At 41.5% G+C, this 15,929-nt stretch overlaps 1 protein-coding gene across 4 annotated transcripts in view; it reads left to right on the top strand.

Annotated features, from left to right (window-relative positions):
- The window catches only part of LOC132382983 (CCR4-NOT transcription complex subunit 3-like), a 147,777-nt gene that overhangs the window by 119,345 nt on the left and 12,503 nt on the right, over positions 1-15,929 (top strand). For all 4 annotated transcript variants that reach the window (XM_059953634.1, XM_059953633.1, XM_059953632.1 and 1 more), the window contains exons 13-15: positions 8,984-9,126; positions 10,809-10,917; positions 12,532-12,688. In XM_059953634.1, coding sequence (XP_059809617.1) covers positions 8,984-9,126; positions 10,809-10,917; positions 12,532-12,688 — 409 coding nt within the window. The remainder of the gene's footprint in view (positions 1-8,983; positions 9,127-10,808; positions 10,918-12,531; positions 12,689-15,929) is intronic.

The raw sequence follows: 15,929 nt of genomic DNA, 5'->3' as shown, positions 1-15,929 counted from the left end.
ACTACCTCCTAATGGCTCCTTTACTGCGAGATCGCTTATCAAATCCTGTTCATTACATAACACTAAATCCAGAATAGTCTTGTCCCTGGTCGGCTCTCATACAAGCTGTTCCAAGAATGCATCCCGTAGGCACTCTACAAACTCCCTATCCTGTGGTCCAGCACCAGCCTGATTCTCCCAGTTCACCTGCATGTTGAAATCCCCCATAACTACTGCGACATTACCTTTGCCACATGCCAATGTTAACTCCCTATTCAACTTGCACCCAATATCCATGCTACTGTTTGGTGGCCTGTAGACAACACCATTTGGGTCCTTTTGCCCTTACTGTTCCTCAGTTCTATCACACAGACTCTACTTCTCCTGACCCTATGTCCCCCCCTTGCAAAGGACTGAATCTCATTCCTCACCAACAAGGCCACCCCAACCCCTCTGCCCACATTTCTGTCCCTACAATAGCACGTATACCCTTGTACATTCATTTCCTAGGTCTGATCTCCCTGCAGCCATGTCTCCGTTATCCCAACAACATCATAGTTACCCATTCGCACCTGGGCTTCAAGCTCATCCGCCTTATTTCTGACACTTCGTGCATTCAGATATAGAATTTTTAACCCAATTCTCCTCTCTCTGTTTGAATCGCTGCCTATTGTGCTTAACCCAGCTCCCCGAACTCCCATCGGGCTATACGCCCCTAGAATTTTGTTGTCCTCCCTAAATTTACTTATTCTTTCAACACATTTAACTCCATGTTCCGTCAGACCATCCCTCTGTACATGAGCCCTCCTTATCACTTGTTCTGCCCCACCTTCCTCTACTACACACTTAATATTCCAGAACTGTGTAGTCCCCACCTGTCCTTTATTCTTCCTCTTGCTATCCTCCCTCACATTCTGGATCCCTGCCCCCTGCAAATTTAGTTTAAACCCCCCCCCCCCCCCCAAGAAGCACTAGCAAACTTCCCTGCAAGAATGTTAAGATAGTCATATGGGAGATTTCAATATGCATATTGATAGGGAAGATCAGGTTAGTAATGGATCTCAAGAAGAGAGAGTTTGTTGAATGCCTATGAGATGGCTTTTTAGAGCAGTTTGTTGTTGAGTCTACTAGGGGATCAGCTATACTGGATTGGGTGTTATGTAGTGAATTGGAGGTGACTAGGGAGCTTTAGGTAAAAGAACCCCCGGGGGCAGTTCTCACAATATGATTGAGTTCAATTTGTAATTTGGTAGGAAGAAAGTAAAGTATGACGTATTAGTGTAGTCAAGGAAATTATAATGGTATGAGAGGGGAGTTGGCCAAAGTAAATTGGAGGGAGATGCTGCCAGGGATGACAGCAGAGCAGCAATGGTGTAAGTTTCTGGGAAAAATGAAGATGCAGGATAGATGTATTCCAAAAACAAAGAAATACTCAAATGGCAAAATAGTACAACAATGGCTGATGAGGGAAATCAGTTAATATAAAAGCAAAAGAGAGGACATACAGCTGAACAGAAATTAGTTGGAAGACAGAAAATTGGGAAGCTTTTAAAAACCTAGAAAGCAACTAAAAGAGTCATTAGGAAGGAAAAGATGAGATACGAAAGCAAGCTAGCAAACAATATCAGAGTGAATAGTAAAAGCTATTTCAAACATGTAAACTCAAAAGTGAGAGTGGAAATAGGACTGCTAGAAAATGAGGCTGGAGAAATAATAATGGGGGGACGAGGAGATGGCAGGTAAACTGAATGAGTATTTTGCATCAGTCTTTACTATAGAGGACCCTAGCAGTGTGCCAGATGTTGAAGGGTGTGAGGGAAGAAAAGTGAGTGGAGTTACTATAACAAGGGAGAAGGTGCTCAAAAATCTGAAGGACCTCAGGTTACCTAAGTCGCCTGGACCAGATGAAATGCACCTTAAGGTTCTGTAAGAGGTAGTGGTAGAGATTGGCCAGGCGTTAGTAATGATCTTTCAAAAATCATTGTACTCTGGCATGATGCCAGAGGACTGGAGAATAGCAAATGCCACTCCACCCTTTAAGAGAGGAAATTATAGACCAGCTAGCCTGACCTTAGTGGTTGGGAAGATGTTGGAGTCAATTTTTAAGGATGAGTTTATGGAGTACTTGGTAACATAGGATAAGATCAGCATGATTTCCTTAAAGGAAAATCTTGCTTGATGAACCTGTTGGAATTCTTTGAGAAGTTTACTAGTAGGATAGATAAAGGGGATGTAATGGATGATGCATACTTGGACTTTGATAAGGTGCCATACATGAGGCTGCTTACCAAGTTAAGAGCCCGTGGTATTACAGGAAAGTTTACTGGTATGGTTAGAGCATTGTCTGATCGATAGGAGGTAACGAGTGGGAATAAAAGTATCCTTTTCTGTTTGGCTGCCAGTGAGTAGTGATCTGCAGGGGTCGGTGTTGGGACCACTTCTTTTCCTGCTGTATATCAATGATTTAGATTAAGGAATCGATGTCTTTGTTGCCAAATTTGCAGATAATACAAAGATTGGTGGAGAGGGGGGTAGTGTTGAGGAAATGGGTAGGCTGTAGAAGGACTTACATAGATTAGGAGAATTAGCAAGAAAGTGGCAAATGAAATACAATGTTGGAAAATTCATGGCCATGCACTTTGGTAAAAGAAATAAATACGCAGACTGTTTTCTAAACGGGGAGAAAATCCAAAAGTGAGATGCAATAGTCTTGGGAGTCCTTATGCAGAACAACCTGAAGGTTAACTTGCACGTAGAGTTGGTGGTGAGGAAGGCAAATACATTGTTAGCATTCATTTCAAGAGGTCTAGAATAGAAGAGTAGGGGTGTGATGCTGAGGCTGTATAAAGTACTGGTGAGGCCTCACCTTGAGTATTGTAAACAGTTTTGGGCTCCACATCCAAGAAAAGATGTGCTGGCATTGGAGAGTGTTCAGAGGAAGTTCACAAGGATGATTCCAGGAATGAAAGGGTTATCATGCGAGGATCATTTGATGACTTTGGGTCTGTACTTGCTGGAATTTGGAAGGATGGAGGGGGCAATTAATTGAAACCTTTCAAATGTTGAAAGGACTAGACATAGTAGATATGGAAAGGATGTTTCCCATGGTGTGGGAGTTTAAGACAAGAGGGCACAGCCTCAGGATGGAGAGGTTTCCATTTAAAACAGATATGGACACAGATACTTTAGCTACAGGGTGGTGAACGTGTCATTTATTACCACAGGCAGCTGTAGAGGCTGGGTCATTGGGTGTAGAGCTTGTTAGGTTCTTGATTGGACACAACATCAAAGGTTATGCGGGGGGGGGGGGGGGGGAAGACCGGTAAGCGAGGCTGAGGAGGGGAGAAAAGGATCAGCCATGATTGAATGGCAGAGCAGACTCAATGGGGCAAATCACTTAATTCTGCTCCCATGTCTTCTGGTCTATGTATACTCTAATAATAATCAAAAAAGTGTTAATGTGCTTAAAGCCATCTAGTGTATTCAGTAGTTTCATGGTTCAATTAAATATCAGAGAATGTATGGAATATACAACCTAAATTATTACTTTTTGCAGACATCCATGAGACAGAAAAATCCCAATGAATAAATGACAGAAAACATTAGAACACAAAGCCCCCTCCCTCCCTCCACTTCAGCAAAAGCAACAACCTCCCAGCACCCACCATGAAAGCAATAGGAAAGCCCCCAGAAACCATGATTTAGAGTCCATCAAAAGCTGTCCATCCCATCACTTCAACAGCTCAGACAGACTCTCTCTCCTCTTCTCACTGTTGCAGGAGTGAGATCTCTCCCACACTAGTGAGAGGGGAGACCAACAGCTCGCTGTTTCAGTGTTACAATCTACACCGTCGCTTATTGAGTTCCCCTGGCTCAAGGACCAACTATTAATGTTCTGCTGAGAAAGAAATCTGTTATGTTATTTTTCTGATCTGTTTGTGTCTGTAGAATTGCCACTACACACAACTAACTGCCACCTGATTTCAGGGGATTTAGGGATGGATGATAAATGAGCTGCTACTGATTTCCTTGTCCAATTAATGGACAATTTCAGAATCCGGTTTATTATCACTGAAATGTTGTGGGGTTTTTTTTGTGGCAGCAGTACAGTGCATGACAAAAATAACTATGTTTTTAAAAATAAAAGATGCAAAAGAGGAATAACGAGGTAGTGTTCATGGATTCATTGACCATTTAGAAATCTGATGGCAAAGGGTAAGAAGCTGTTCCTGAAACATTGAATGTGGGCCTTCAGGCTCCTGTACCAGCTCTTCGATGGTGATAACAAGAAGAGGGCGAGAGGATAGTGATGCTACTGCCTTAAGGCACCACCTCTTGAAGATGTCCTCAGTTATGCAGACGGCTGTGCCCCTGATGGAGCTTGCTGAGCTTTTTCTAATCCTTTGCATTGGAGTCTCCATACCAGGCAGTGATGCATCCAGTTAGTGTTCTCTGCTGTACATCTGTAGAAATTTATGGGGTCTTTTGGTAAAATCTCACACTCTTAAGGAAGTAGAACTATTACTGTTGTGTTTTTGTGATTGCATCAGTAATTGGGGCCCAGCATAAATCAGCTGATACGTTGCTGCACAGGAACTTGAAGCTGTTCACCCTTTCCACTGCTGACCCCTTGATGAGGATGGGTGTGTGTTCTTCTGACTTCCCCTTCCTGGAATCTATAATTAATTCCTTGGTCTTTCTGATGTTGTTGTGACACCACTCAACCAGACAGTCCTTACACCACCCTGTTGCCATTTCAGATTCTGCCAACATCCTTAGTGTCTTCAGCAAATGCGTAGATGCTGTTTCAGCTATGCTTAGCAATACAGTCATGAGTGTAGAATAGCAGGCTAAGAATGCCTCCGTGAGGTTCACTGTGTTGAATGTTAGATGTTATTACTGGTCCACATTGACTGTGCTCTCCTAACATCCAGTTGCAAAGGGAGGTACCGAGGCCCAATTTTGAAGTTTGTTGTTTAGTACTGAGCGGATGATTGAATTGAATCAATGAACAGCCATCTGACGTATGGTTTGCTATTGTTTAGGTGCCCCAGAGCCAAGTGGAGAGCCAGTGAGATTGTCTGCCATAGACTAGTTGTGGTAGGCAAAGTGCAGCAGGTCCAGGTCGTTGCTCAGGCAGGAGTAGATTTTAATTGACCAACCTCTTGAAGCACTTCATTACAGCAAGTGTAAGTGCTATCAAGTGATAGTCTTTGAGGCAGCTCACCCTGCTCTTCTTAGATATTGGTATGATCACTGCCTGTTCGAAGCAGGTAGAAACCTCCAACTGCAGTAATGAGAGGTTGAAGATGTTCTTGGACACTCCAGCCAGTTGGTAGGCACAGATTTCTGGTACCCTGTCGACTAAATGGCCTGACATTTGCTGTTCATGGGGTTGACAGATGCTATGGGGATTTGCACCAGTGTAGTATTATTCTCTCTTTCAAAACATGCATAAAGGAAGTGCAGCTTTGCTACCATTTATGCTATTGAGTTTTGCCTTATAAGAAGTAAATGCATTAAACCCTGCCACATCTGTCATGCACCCAATTGCATCTCTAGCTTCACCCAGAATGACCTTTTTACTCTCATGATGTCTTTTTGTGGGTTGAATCTGGACTACTTGTGTGACTCTGGATCACCAGTCTTGAATCCTACAGATATAGCCCTCAGCAGCCTGGCTCATTCATGGTTTCTTGTTTGGGAAAACTCTTGTGTTCTTAAAAACAGGCAACCATTTACTCAGGTACTGATGAAGTCAGCAGGTGTTGCATGTTCATTTGGATCTGAAGATGCATTCCTGAATATGGTCCAATCTACAAAGCAGTCTTGTTAACAGTCTTCTGCCTCCTTTGACTATACCTTCACTAACCTCATTGGTGGTAAAGTTCTCAGTCTGTGCCAGAAGTAGAAGTATGGCCAGGTGATCGGACTTGTCAAAGCATCTTTGATGTTGAAACAGTTGTTGTGTTGAAACTTCTCTGATTCTGCAGGTTTAGTACTGAAGTGATAATGTGTCAGATGTTGGTGATAGTGTCATATTTCTTCAGGCTAGTCTGGTTGAAGTTCCCCTTGATTATGAAGGCATCAGGGTGTGCTGTCTTGTGACAAATAACCATGCCTCTCGGCTTCTTTGGTGCCAGTTGAATGTTTGTCAGGGTGAAATGTACACTGCTACCATGGAGAACTCCCTCGGAAGATAATATATGTATCACTTGACAACCAGATCTTCAAGGTTGGGGGAGCAGGATTGTGAGCTGCTACATCTATGCAGCACAGAGGGTTACTCATGAATCAAATGCTGCCACCTCTCTTTATCTGATGCCACTGTCTGGTCCGTGCAGTGGATGATGAATCCTTACGACTGGAGTGGAGTCCTAGGGATGAGACATGTCTCTGAAGCAGAGTCCACAGCAGTCCCTATGTCTGTCTGGTATTGTAGTCTTGCTCTGAAGTCTTCAGTTTTATTTTCCAGAGAATATGTTGGCAAAGAGGATGGTAGGGAGGTGGGGGGGGGGGGGGGAAGAGAGGGGCTAATGACCCAACATTTCAGTTTCACCTGCAGTCACCTCCTTACCCTCTCCCTTCTGGCAGCCATATTTCCTGAGATAATGCAGACATGTCCTGAACTTTCAGCTGCTTCAGTTGCTCCATGGTGGTCTGGATTCATGGGTCTGCAGGTTCTGAAATCCCTAGCTGTTTGAATTAATCTAAAAGTGTTACTACAGTGTACCTGTCTGCAGATTTCAGCTGTTTTAGTTGTAACGGGATTGCAGTGGATACCGATTAACTGGGACACATCAGGACCAGTACATTTTGTCCCAATTAAGTGGCTGTCCCAATTAGCCAAGGTTTAATGGAAGTAGTTAAGGTATAAAAAAAGAAAACTGAGTAGCACATTACGTATTTAAATTAAATACAGAACAAATTACAATACTACCATTGGTACCACAGTACTATAAAACTGCATTAGTTACTAATGCAATATCACATAGGAATTCAGTCAGCATACGCAATGAACAAACTCAACACAGACACCTTGTACAGTTAATGGACTGCCTTCATACAATGCATCCTCCAAATTTTCATTGTAACATTCAAGATGGTTGACGATAAATATATTCAAATTCATTGTAGTTTCCTAACTTGTTAGTGAAATTGTTTCATTTTCACTCCTGCCTATTTCTGTCATCTACAAGCCCGAATGTTTGAAACTAAAGTGTGCAAAAAAATTCAGAATTGTCTAGTTGCTTATTTCTTGCCAACTATCAGTTAAAAAAAAATCACTTTTTTGAAAATGCACCTGATGCTATTTTAATGGTTCTCTTTAAGCAGTGCAGTGTCTTAATAGCCTCACAAGTGCACATGACTGATGCTAATTTAGAACCTGTTTGGCTAGTCTCCTGCCCCGTTTAAGTGGCGTAGATACACAAATAAACAAAGGGAATCCAAGCAATATTCTTGATTTGTTTTTTTGTTCTTTAAGAGTTGTCCCAAATAAGCAGCTGCCTGATTAACCGATGGTCCAATTAACCAAAATCCAATAGTCCCTTTGGAAGCTCCAAACTAAGGGCACTCTTTTCCCCCCATTTTTTTCTCACTGCCTTTTTTTAAAATTTGAAATGTAATCTGTCTACTTCCAGAGAAAAATAAGTATAAAATTCAGTTGTTCTTAGTGTGGTTCAAGCCTGTGTTATGGTATATCTAGACCGAAGATGCAGAGATAGTCACAATGACAAGGTTAGGAAGTGTCGAGGAATGCCTGCTTACTTTCTCCAGATTCAGGTTGGCTTTTATTTTGATGGTTACTGAGCTGCATTTGCAGAGTTTTTGCCAGCCTGTCCACCTGTATGTGAGGCCAAATATTGGGAGAAAAGGAAATGTAAATGTACTTCATTACTAGCTCCTTTTGGGAATGGTTAAATTCCCTTTTGCCTTAGAAAAGGCAAATGGAAACTCACTGTGGTTTATGGAATTATGAGGCTTAATTGACAATGATTTCCTTTGAAAATGTTTGAACTCTGCTTTGGTACCCTCTCTTTCTGAGCTGATGGTGTTGGTGTAGCTGTCCTTGTATGAAGGGTTTTGCATTTATCATTCCCTAAAACAATTCATGGGACTATTGGGAAAGATACCAAAATGGCTTTGAGGTATTTTAATGTGTACAAGAGATAACTATTTGGGATGGTGATAATATTTCAGTATTTTTGTACCATTCTAAAACCTAAAGATTGGTGCTTTAGTCTACAAAAACATGAGATTGTACGGATGCTGGAAATCCAGGGTACAGACACAAAATGCTGGAGGAGCTCAGCAGAACAGGCAGAATCTATGGAGAAGAATAAAGAGCAAACATTTTGGGCCGAGGTGTCTTCGTCCTGATAAATGGTTTCAGACTGAAGCATTGGCTCTTTATCCCTGTCCATAGATGCTGCCTGACTTGCTGAGTTTCTCCAGCATTTTGTGTGAGTGTGTTTCTGCTTTAATATGATGGTTCCAGAGATTGGATTTATGTGCATTCAAAACAATATATTTGGGTGGTAATGTAAGGATAATTCCTCAGCATCAAAACTGAGTTATAAGTAAAACGTATTTTCAATCAGAACAAGAAAGCCCAGCTTAAAAGCGGACTCTTGATGTGGTTATGGGAGAATTACTTCATACTGGACTGTAAAACCCTGCAAAAACTGAAGTTGAGAGTTGGTAGAACACTTTACCATTGGGATTCAGTTAGGCTTAGATGAGCATTGCTGCTGACCCGAGATAATGGATTAAAGCTGCAAGTTATCTGATCGACAGATTTGAAAAACATTGATGGACTAAAGATTTGTTTCTTAAAGAGGGTGGTCTAAGTTAACAGGAATTGGAATGGGCAGAGTAGGTTGATGGGCCAGCAGCCTGGATCAATCTCAGGACGAAGCATGTTGTGATGCTCTTGTTCAGATTGGTTCAGTGATTTGAGGAAATGGGTGTCATTGAAGATTTTCTCGTACCTATTTTCCAGGACGCAAGGGACGAACTCAGTTTCTGCCTATGCAGCTGCTGTGGCAGCAGGAACCACCACAATCAACACCACCAGCTCATTCCAGTCAAGACCTGCCAATGCGGTGCCCATTCCCACCAGCAAGCAGCAAAATGGGACTGCAAGTATGTAATACTGTCCACTTGCTCTGCACTTGTTCTGCCTTGGCAAGTATACTCCTGAGGATTATTGGTGCAAATTTGGTGGGGACAAAATGGTGCAGTGCCTTTCCCATTAATCCAAAAGCTGAATTTAGACCCATGTCAAATGATTTTGGAATAATTGCAATTGAGACAGATGGGTTAGATGCAGAGTGAACATCCATCACTATGCTTCAATAATGAGCCTTGTCCTCCACTCAAGGTAAAACTCGTGGTGGGAGATTTACACTGTATCTGACCCATGATGTTCCTTGCTTTGAGTGTGTGCTAAATATCTGAAACCCACTGCCCAGTTTTACTGAATAAAATGCATATAAGCTCGGTGGTAGTGCATTCACCTCTGAGGCAGATGATTGCAAGTTCAAACATTTCTAAAACAGATTATTTTTGTTATTATTGTTTATGGGACCATTCTATGTTCAGTGACATCATGTTGCCACAATGCTGTAATAACTGTACTTTGAAAAGTGGTTATGTGCAAACATTTTAAAATGAGATAATGAAAGATATGATATAAAGCTAGATGATGAAGAAGAGGTAAAGGTGATTTGGGAATGTAGATGAATGGATGAGGACTTAGAAGATGGGGAGTAATGTAGAAACTGAGGCTCCATTTTCAAAGGTGAGTATTTTCTTTCAAATGGGAGGAGATTGAAAGATGTTCAGAGGGATCTGGTTGTCCTTGTATTTGAGTCACAGAAACTTAATGTGCAGACACAGCAAGCAATTAAGCACATCGTATGTTTTTCCTTCTGAATGAGAATTTGAGTAACTATAGAGTGCTAATGAAACCAGGTTTAAATGGGACAGATACAAGGTTGATGATTTCTCTGGCTGGGAGTGTAAGGAACCAGGGATCACATTGTCAGAAAAGATGAGAAGAGACTTCACCCAGTCGGAGATAAATCTGTGAAGTTCTGTTCTGAAGACTGCTATAAAGACTCAGTTGTACACTCCAGATAGAGGTCGATGGATCTCTAAATGGAGATAGTGCAAGAAAATTGTGTGAATGTAAGGGATTAACCATGATTGTCCTGTGGACCAGCCATGAAAGATTGAAGGAGGATGCGAGGTGGTTTGCTTAAGGTGAACAAGATGGTAAGAGGCATAGATCGAGTGGGAAGCCAGAGGCTTTTCTGGTGGAAGTAGATAATACAAGGGAGAGTAATTTTAAGGTGATTGGAGGAAATTATAGGGTGAATGTAATAGGTAAGGCTTTTTTTACATTGTGTGGTGCACTGCCAAGGCTGGTGGTTGAGCAGATGTGTTAGGGGCATTTAAGAAACTTTTAGCTGGGCACATGGATGAAAGTAAAATAGGTAATTGTATAGGAGGAAAGGTTAGGTTATTCTTAGGGTAGGTTATAGGTTTGGTACAACATTGTGCGCTAAAGAGCCTTTACTGCGCTGTCATACTCTGTTTACGAATGCTCTACTCCTGTTTCTCAAATGCAATTCATTAGCATTCATAAGAAACAAAGTTCGCATAGATGGGTGTTTTCCCATTCAAAAAAAAAACCGTCCCAAGTAATTATGGTAACTTCCTTTTTGGATTTTTGTAGAGCCCCAGATATTACTACTGAGCCTATCTAATTTCACTACAGTTAATTCTGGGCACTTCCACATAAGCTGCGTTATGTTTTACAGGTTATAGTGCTGTTGTTGCTGAGAACAGTGTGGAACATCAAAATAGCTACAGTCTTCCCTCTAGTACAAACAGTCAGCCAAGTGGCACAACACCCATCCAGAATAATGTGTGAGTATCTGAGCACAAGTCCAGTCTGTTACACTCTTCCCTGGTACTGCAGGAAACAGTAGTGGCACATTGAACAACTGACTGATTCGTTAATCCTCCCAATGTTGTAGCCTTGCCCATTTATGCCGGTACTTATTAAAATAATCAAAGAGAATTCTTAATAATTTGATTCTTGGTGGCCCACGCTGTTCAGTTCTCTGCTTTGGGGTTGTTGGGTTAGGATGTACCCCTCATACAATCTCTTCTCCCTCCTGCCATCTGGGAAAAGGCTCGGAAGCATTTGGGCTCTCACAACCAGACTATGTAACAGTTTCTTCCCCCAAGCTATCAGACTCCTCAATACCCAGAGCCTGGACTGACACCTTGCCCTACTGTTCTGTTTATTGTAATGCCTGCACTATTTTTGTGCACTTTATGCAGTTCAGTGTAGGTCTGTAGTCTAGCTTTCTGGGTTTTTTTTTAAATTACGTAGTTCAGTCTAGTTTTTTGTACTGTGTGATGTAACACCATGGTCCATGGAAAAACGTTGTCTCATTTTTACTATGCACTGTACCAGCAGTTATGGTCGAAATCATGATAATAGTTGACTTGAAAAGGTTGCAAAGTTCAAATCAAGTCAAATTTATTGTCACTTCACTGTATACATGTATATAACCATATAATTATGTAACATGTGTACTATATAATGTATATAGAAGTGAGACAGCATTTCTCCGGACCAGGATGTAGAGCACTGTAGTACACATGATGCACAATAACGTATGAAAGTAAGAACAAAATCTGCAGGTGAATCACACATAAATAAAGAAACTAAAGTGCATAAATTAAACGTTGTATGGTACAGAACAGATTAACCAGTGACACTTCAAATGCAATTTGGCAGAAAGTTCGGAAGCCTAATGGCCTGAGGGAAGAAACTGTTTCCTGTCCTGATTGTTCTTGTTTTTATGCATTGGAGTCTCCTGCCTGATGGTAGAAAGTCAAAGAGGATGCTGGGCGGTTGGGTTACAATTGGTTTTAATGTGTTCAGCTGCTTGTAATAAAATAAAAACTGAAGATATTGGGGTTGCTTACTAGGTCAGGCATCATCTGTTAAGTTACATTTCAGATCATCCATCTTCAAAACTCAGATGAGTGTCATTAATCAGAAACAAACTTTGTTCCCTCCTGCATCAGCTGTCTGAGTAGCCATATTTCATATTTCCAGAATTTATACTTATGTTTTGTAATCAGTGGATTGTCAGGTTGTTAGTTTAAAAAACACAATTTATTAATTCATGAGGGAATTCTTTTGTAATTCATTTGGGCCTGTAGTTTTGAGCATGTGATGTCTTCACGGTGCCGTAGCAGACTACCAATTTGTCAAGAATGGTCCTGCCCTTGCTGCATTATTGGCATTCCAGGAGCAGGTTTATAAAAGTACACTTACTGTCAGATTTACTGCTGAATTCTGGCCCATCTGACCAATGCACTGTAAACAGACCACAAAGCTGTTCATGAGGCATCCAAGTTAAATAACTTGACGTTCATGTCGATTGGTGCTAATGTAATATTTTCTTATTGTTAGGTCTTCTAATCTTTTTCGTGAATGATTGCTTTAATTCTGTCATGCAGGAAAGAACCAGTCAGCGTATCTGTAGCCAGTACCACAAGCATTATCCCTGTACTTGCAGCCAGTCAAGTCAACACACAAGCCTCCAACTTTTCTGATCTTAAGCCAACACCAGCCATGATGAATGGGCCTTTGCCGTTTGTCTCCCAGGAACTGAAGGTACGTTTAAGATGGTTAAAATGGACAGCTGATGCTGTTCTACATTTGACCCACTTTTGCTTTCCATAAACTCTGCAGTTGGTGCTCTTTCATACTGGAATGCTAATAAGGAAACGCTTGGTCGTCTTTACACGGGCATCAAAGGTCCAACATTGACATGAAGAGTATCTCTTGCAAGTATTTATGCAAGGACTATAGCTTAGCAATTAGCATAACAGTTTTACAGTGCCAGCTGTACCCGCTGCTGTTAGAAGTTTGTACATTCTTCCTGTCAGCATGTGGGTTTCTGGTTGCTCCAGGTTCCTCCCACATAACAAAGACATACAGTTAAAGTTGGAGAGTCAGAAGCATGACACTTGCTCAGCACAACCTTTGCTGATTTGATTTGACATAGATGATACATTTCACTGTATATTGCAATGTACATGTGACAAATAATGCTAATCTTATAACAAAAGTGGCAGTCACAACAATATTTCACTGAACTCTTGCATTTCCACACTTGACACACTGTTCATATTTTTATCATTGTTATGTGCCATCCTGCAATTTGTAGCTAGTCTCACTGGTGTAACTGGGTTTGAAACTTGGACCCTTTGGGGTGATTTTGGGCTTTGTGAAAGCATCGCTCTCTCCAACAGCGGCCATAACAACTTGCAACAATGAAGTGGTACAGTGCCTCCACTTTTCATAAGCTCAAGAGATTCTGCTGGAAATCCAGAGTAACACGCACAAAATACTCGTGGAACTTAGCTGGTCAGGCAGTACCTGTAGAGGGGAATAAAGAGTCAACATTTTAGGCCGAGCCCCTTCATCAGCACTTTTGTCTCTCAGGACCTAATGAAGGGTCTCTGCCCAAGATAGTCATTGGAAACTACAGTACAGATACAGGCCCTTTAGCCTATCAAGTCCGTGCCAAACCATTTAAGCTGCCTAGTCCCATCAACCTGCCAGCCGTGCCACAACTTCCCATACGTCTCTCAGCCATGTACCTATTCAAACTTTTCTCAAACATTGGAATTGCATCCACCACTTGTGCTGACAGCTAGTTCTCACCACCCTTTGAGTGAAGAAGTTTCCCCTTAAACATTTCACCTTTCACCCTTAACCCATGACTTCTGGTTGTAGTCCCACCTAACCCCAGTGGAAAAAGCCTGCTTGTATTTACCCTGTCTATACCCCTCATAATTTTGTATAACTCTATCAAAAATATCAACAGTTTATTCCTTCCCATAGATGCCTCCGTTTTTTGCACTTGCTTTCCCAATGTTCTTAGTGTAATTCTCAATTTTAAATCAATCGCAGGCCTTCATTTTAAAATTTCAGGTGATGTCCTTGGAACTTAGAGTGAACATTTGAGCGATGTGTGCCTCTATAAATTGAAACAATTTTTGTCAAAAGAATTGAGCATAAACTAAGAGGACACTCAACTGGGTTTTGAGTAGAATTCTCATTTTCCACATTCCCTCTTTTCTCTCATGCCTCAATTGCACCCCTGACTGATTCCCCTTTGCTCTCCCTACCCTGTGGATAATTTATACTCAACGAACCTACCAGCTAGCAAGACTTTGGGATGTGAAAGTAAACAGTAGTACTCAGGAAATGCAAACTCCATATAGAGAACAACCTCGGTCAGGATCAAACTCTGGAGTAGAGGCAGCAACATTAACTGCTATGTCATTAGATATTCAGGGTTTACAACTTTCTGTTAAATAGTTCAAAAGTTATTTAATAAAATTTAAGTTTGTCATCTTTTTCTGAGACCTAAAACTTGCTTTCATTATGGTAGGGATTTTCAACACTTTCCTGATGAGAAGAAATAGTCCCAAATTATAAAAATGAACAGAGAAAGTAGATTTATTGCACAGATGCGCCACCTTCAGGCTGGTAAGGATGTGCCGAGATCCAGCGTGCTTGAGCAGATTTGAAGCCTGCTCCAAAGTTTATCCTCCAGGAGATAGTTGACTGACTCAGACCTTTAAATGCAAGTTAGCTTTTATTTCCTTAATGTTTTGATGTGTTGAAGAGCAGTCCAATTTATTATTTTTCATCTAGAAATCAAACTTTAATCAAATTTTAATACATGGGGACACAAGACTGCAGATGATGGAATCTGGAGCAACAATCTGCTGGAGGAATTCAATGTGTCCAGCAGCATTGGTGGAATTTTAAGTCCTGATGCAGGGTTTTGCCCCCAAACCTCTACAGTTTCGTCAACACACAGGATTCTGCACATGCTGGAAATCCAGAGAAACGCGCACATAAATCATTGCAGGCTGAGACCCTGTTCTGATTAAAGGTGTTCTGATAGAGGAAACATCAACCATTTCATTCCATTGATGATGCCTGAGCTCATGGGTCCCTCCGGTGTTTTTTGTGTTGTTTCTTTCCTGTCACGAAAGTTACTCAACCCACTGACTTCCTCCAGCAGATTAATGATGCTGTCTATGTTACATATTTTGTATTCTCAAAGAGCAGCAATGGTACAAAGAAATGAGGGAAATTAAATATGTAGTCCTGATTTGGGGCTTTTATTTATGAAGATTTTCATCAGGGTGGAAGCTAACTGTAGGCAGAATAGTTCTATTAGGAAAATCGACAGCTTTTGGAGAGGCATAATATGATTAGGAATAGTGAGTATGGCTTTGTCAAAGGCAGGTCATGCAGGTCGAGCCTGATTTAATTTTTTTGAGGATGTAATGAAACACATTGATGAACGTAGAGCAGTAGATGTAGTGTATATGGATTTCAGCAAGGCATTTGATAAAATACCCCATGCAAGGTTTATTGAGAAAGTAAGGAGGCATAGGATCCAAGGGGACATTGCTCTGTGGATCCAGAACTGGCTTGCATGCAGAAGACACAGTAGGCGGGTCATATTCTGCATGAGAGTTGGTGATCAGGGGTGTGCCTCAGGGATCTGTTCTGGGAATCCTACTCTTCGTGATTTTTATAAATGACCTGGATGAGGAAGTGGAGGGATGGGTTAGTAAATTTGCTGCTGACACAAAGGTTGGGGGTGTAGTGTATAGTGTGGAGGGCTGTCAGAGGCTACAGTGGGACATTGATAGGATGCAAAACTGGGCTGAGAAATAACAGATGGAGTTCAACCCAGGTAAGTGTGAGGTGGTTCATTTTAGTAGGTCAAATATGATGGCAGAATATAGTTTTAAAGGCGAGACTCTTGACAGTGTGGAGGATCAGCAGGATCTTGGGGTCCGAGTTCACAGAACACAAAGCT

This window comes from Hypanus sabinus, chromosome 29 (assembly GCF_030144855.1).
Source record: "Hypanus sabinus isolate sHypSab1 chromosome 29, sHypSab1.hap1, whole genome shotgun sequence".
Taxonomy (NCBI): domain Eukaryota; kingdom Metazoa; phylum Chordata; class Chondrichthyes; order Myliobatiformes; family Dasyatidae; genus Hypanus; species Hypanus sabinus.
The sequence above is the reverse complement of the archived record's forward strand: the minus strand, read 5'-3'. Positions and strand labels throughout refer to the sequence as shown.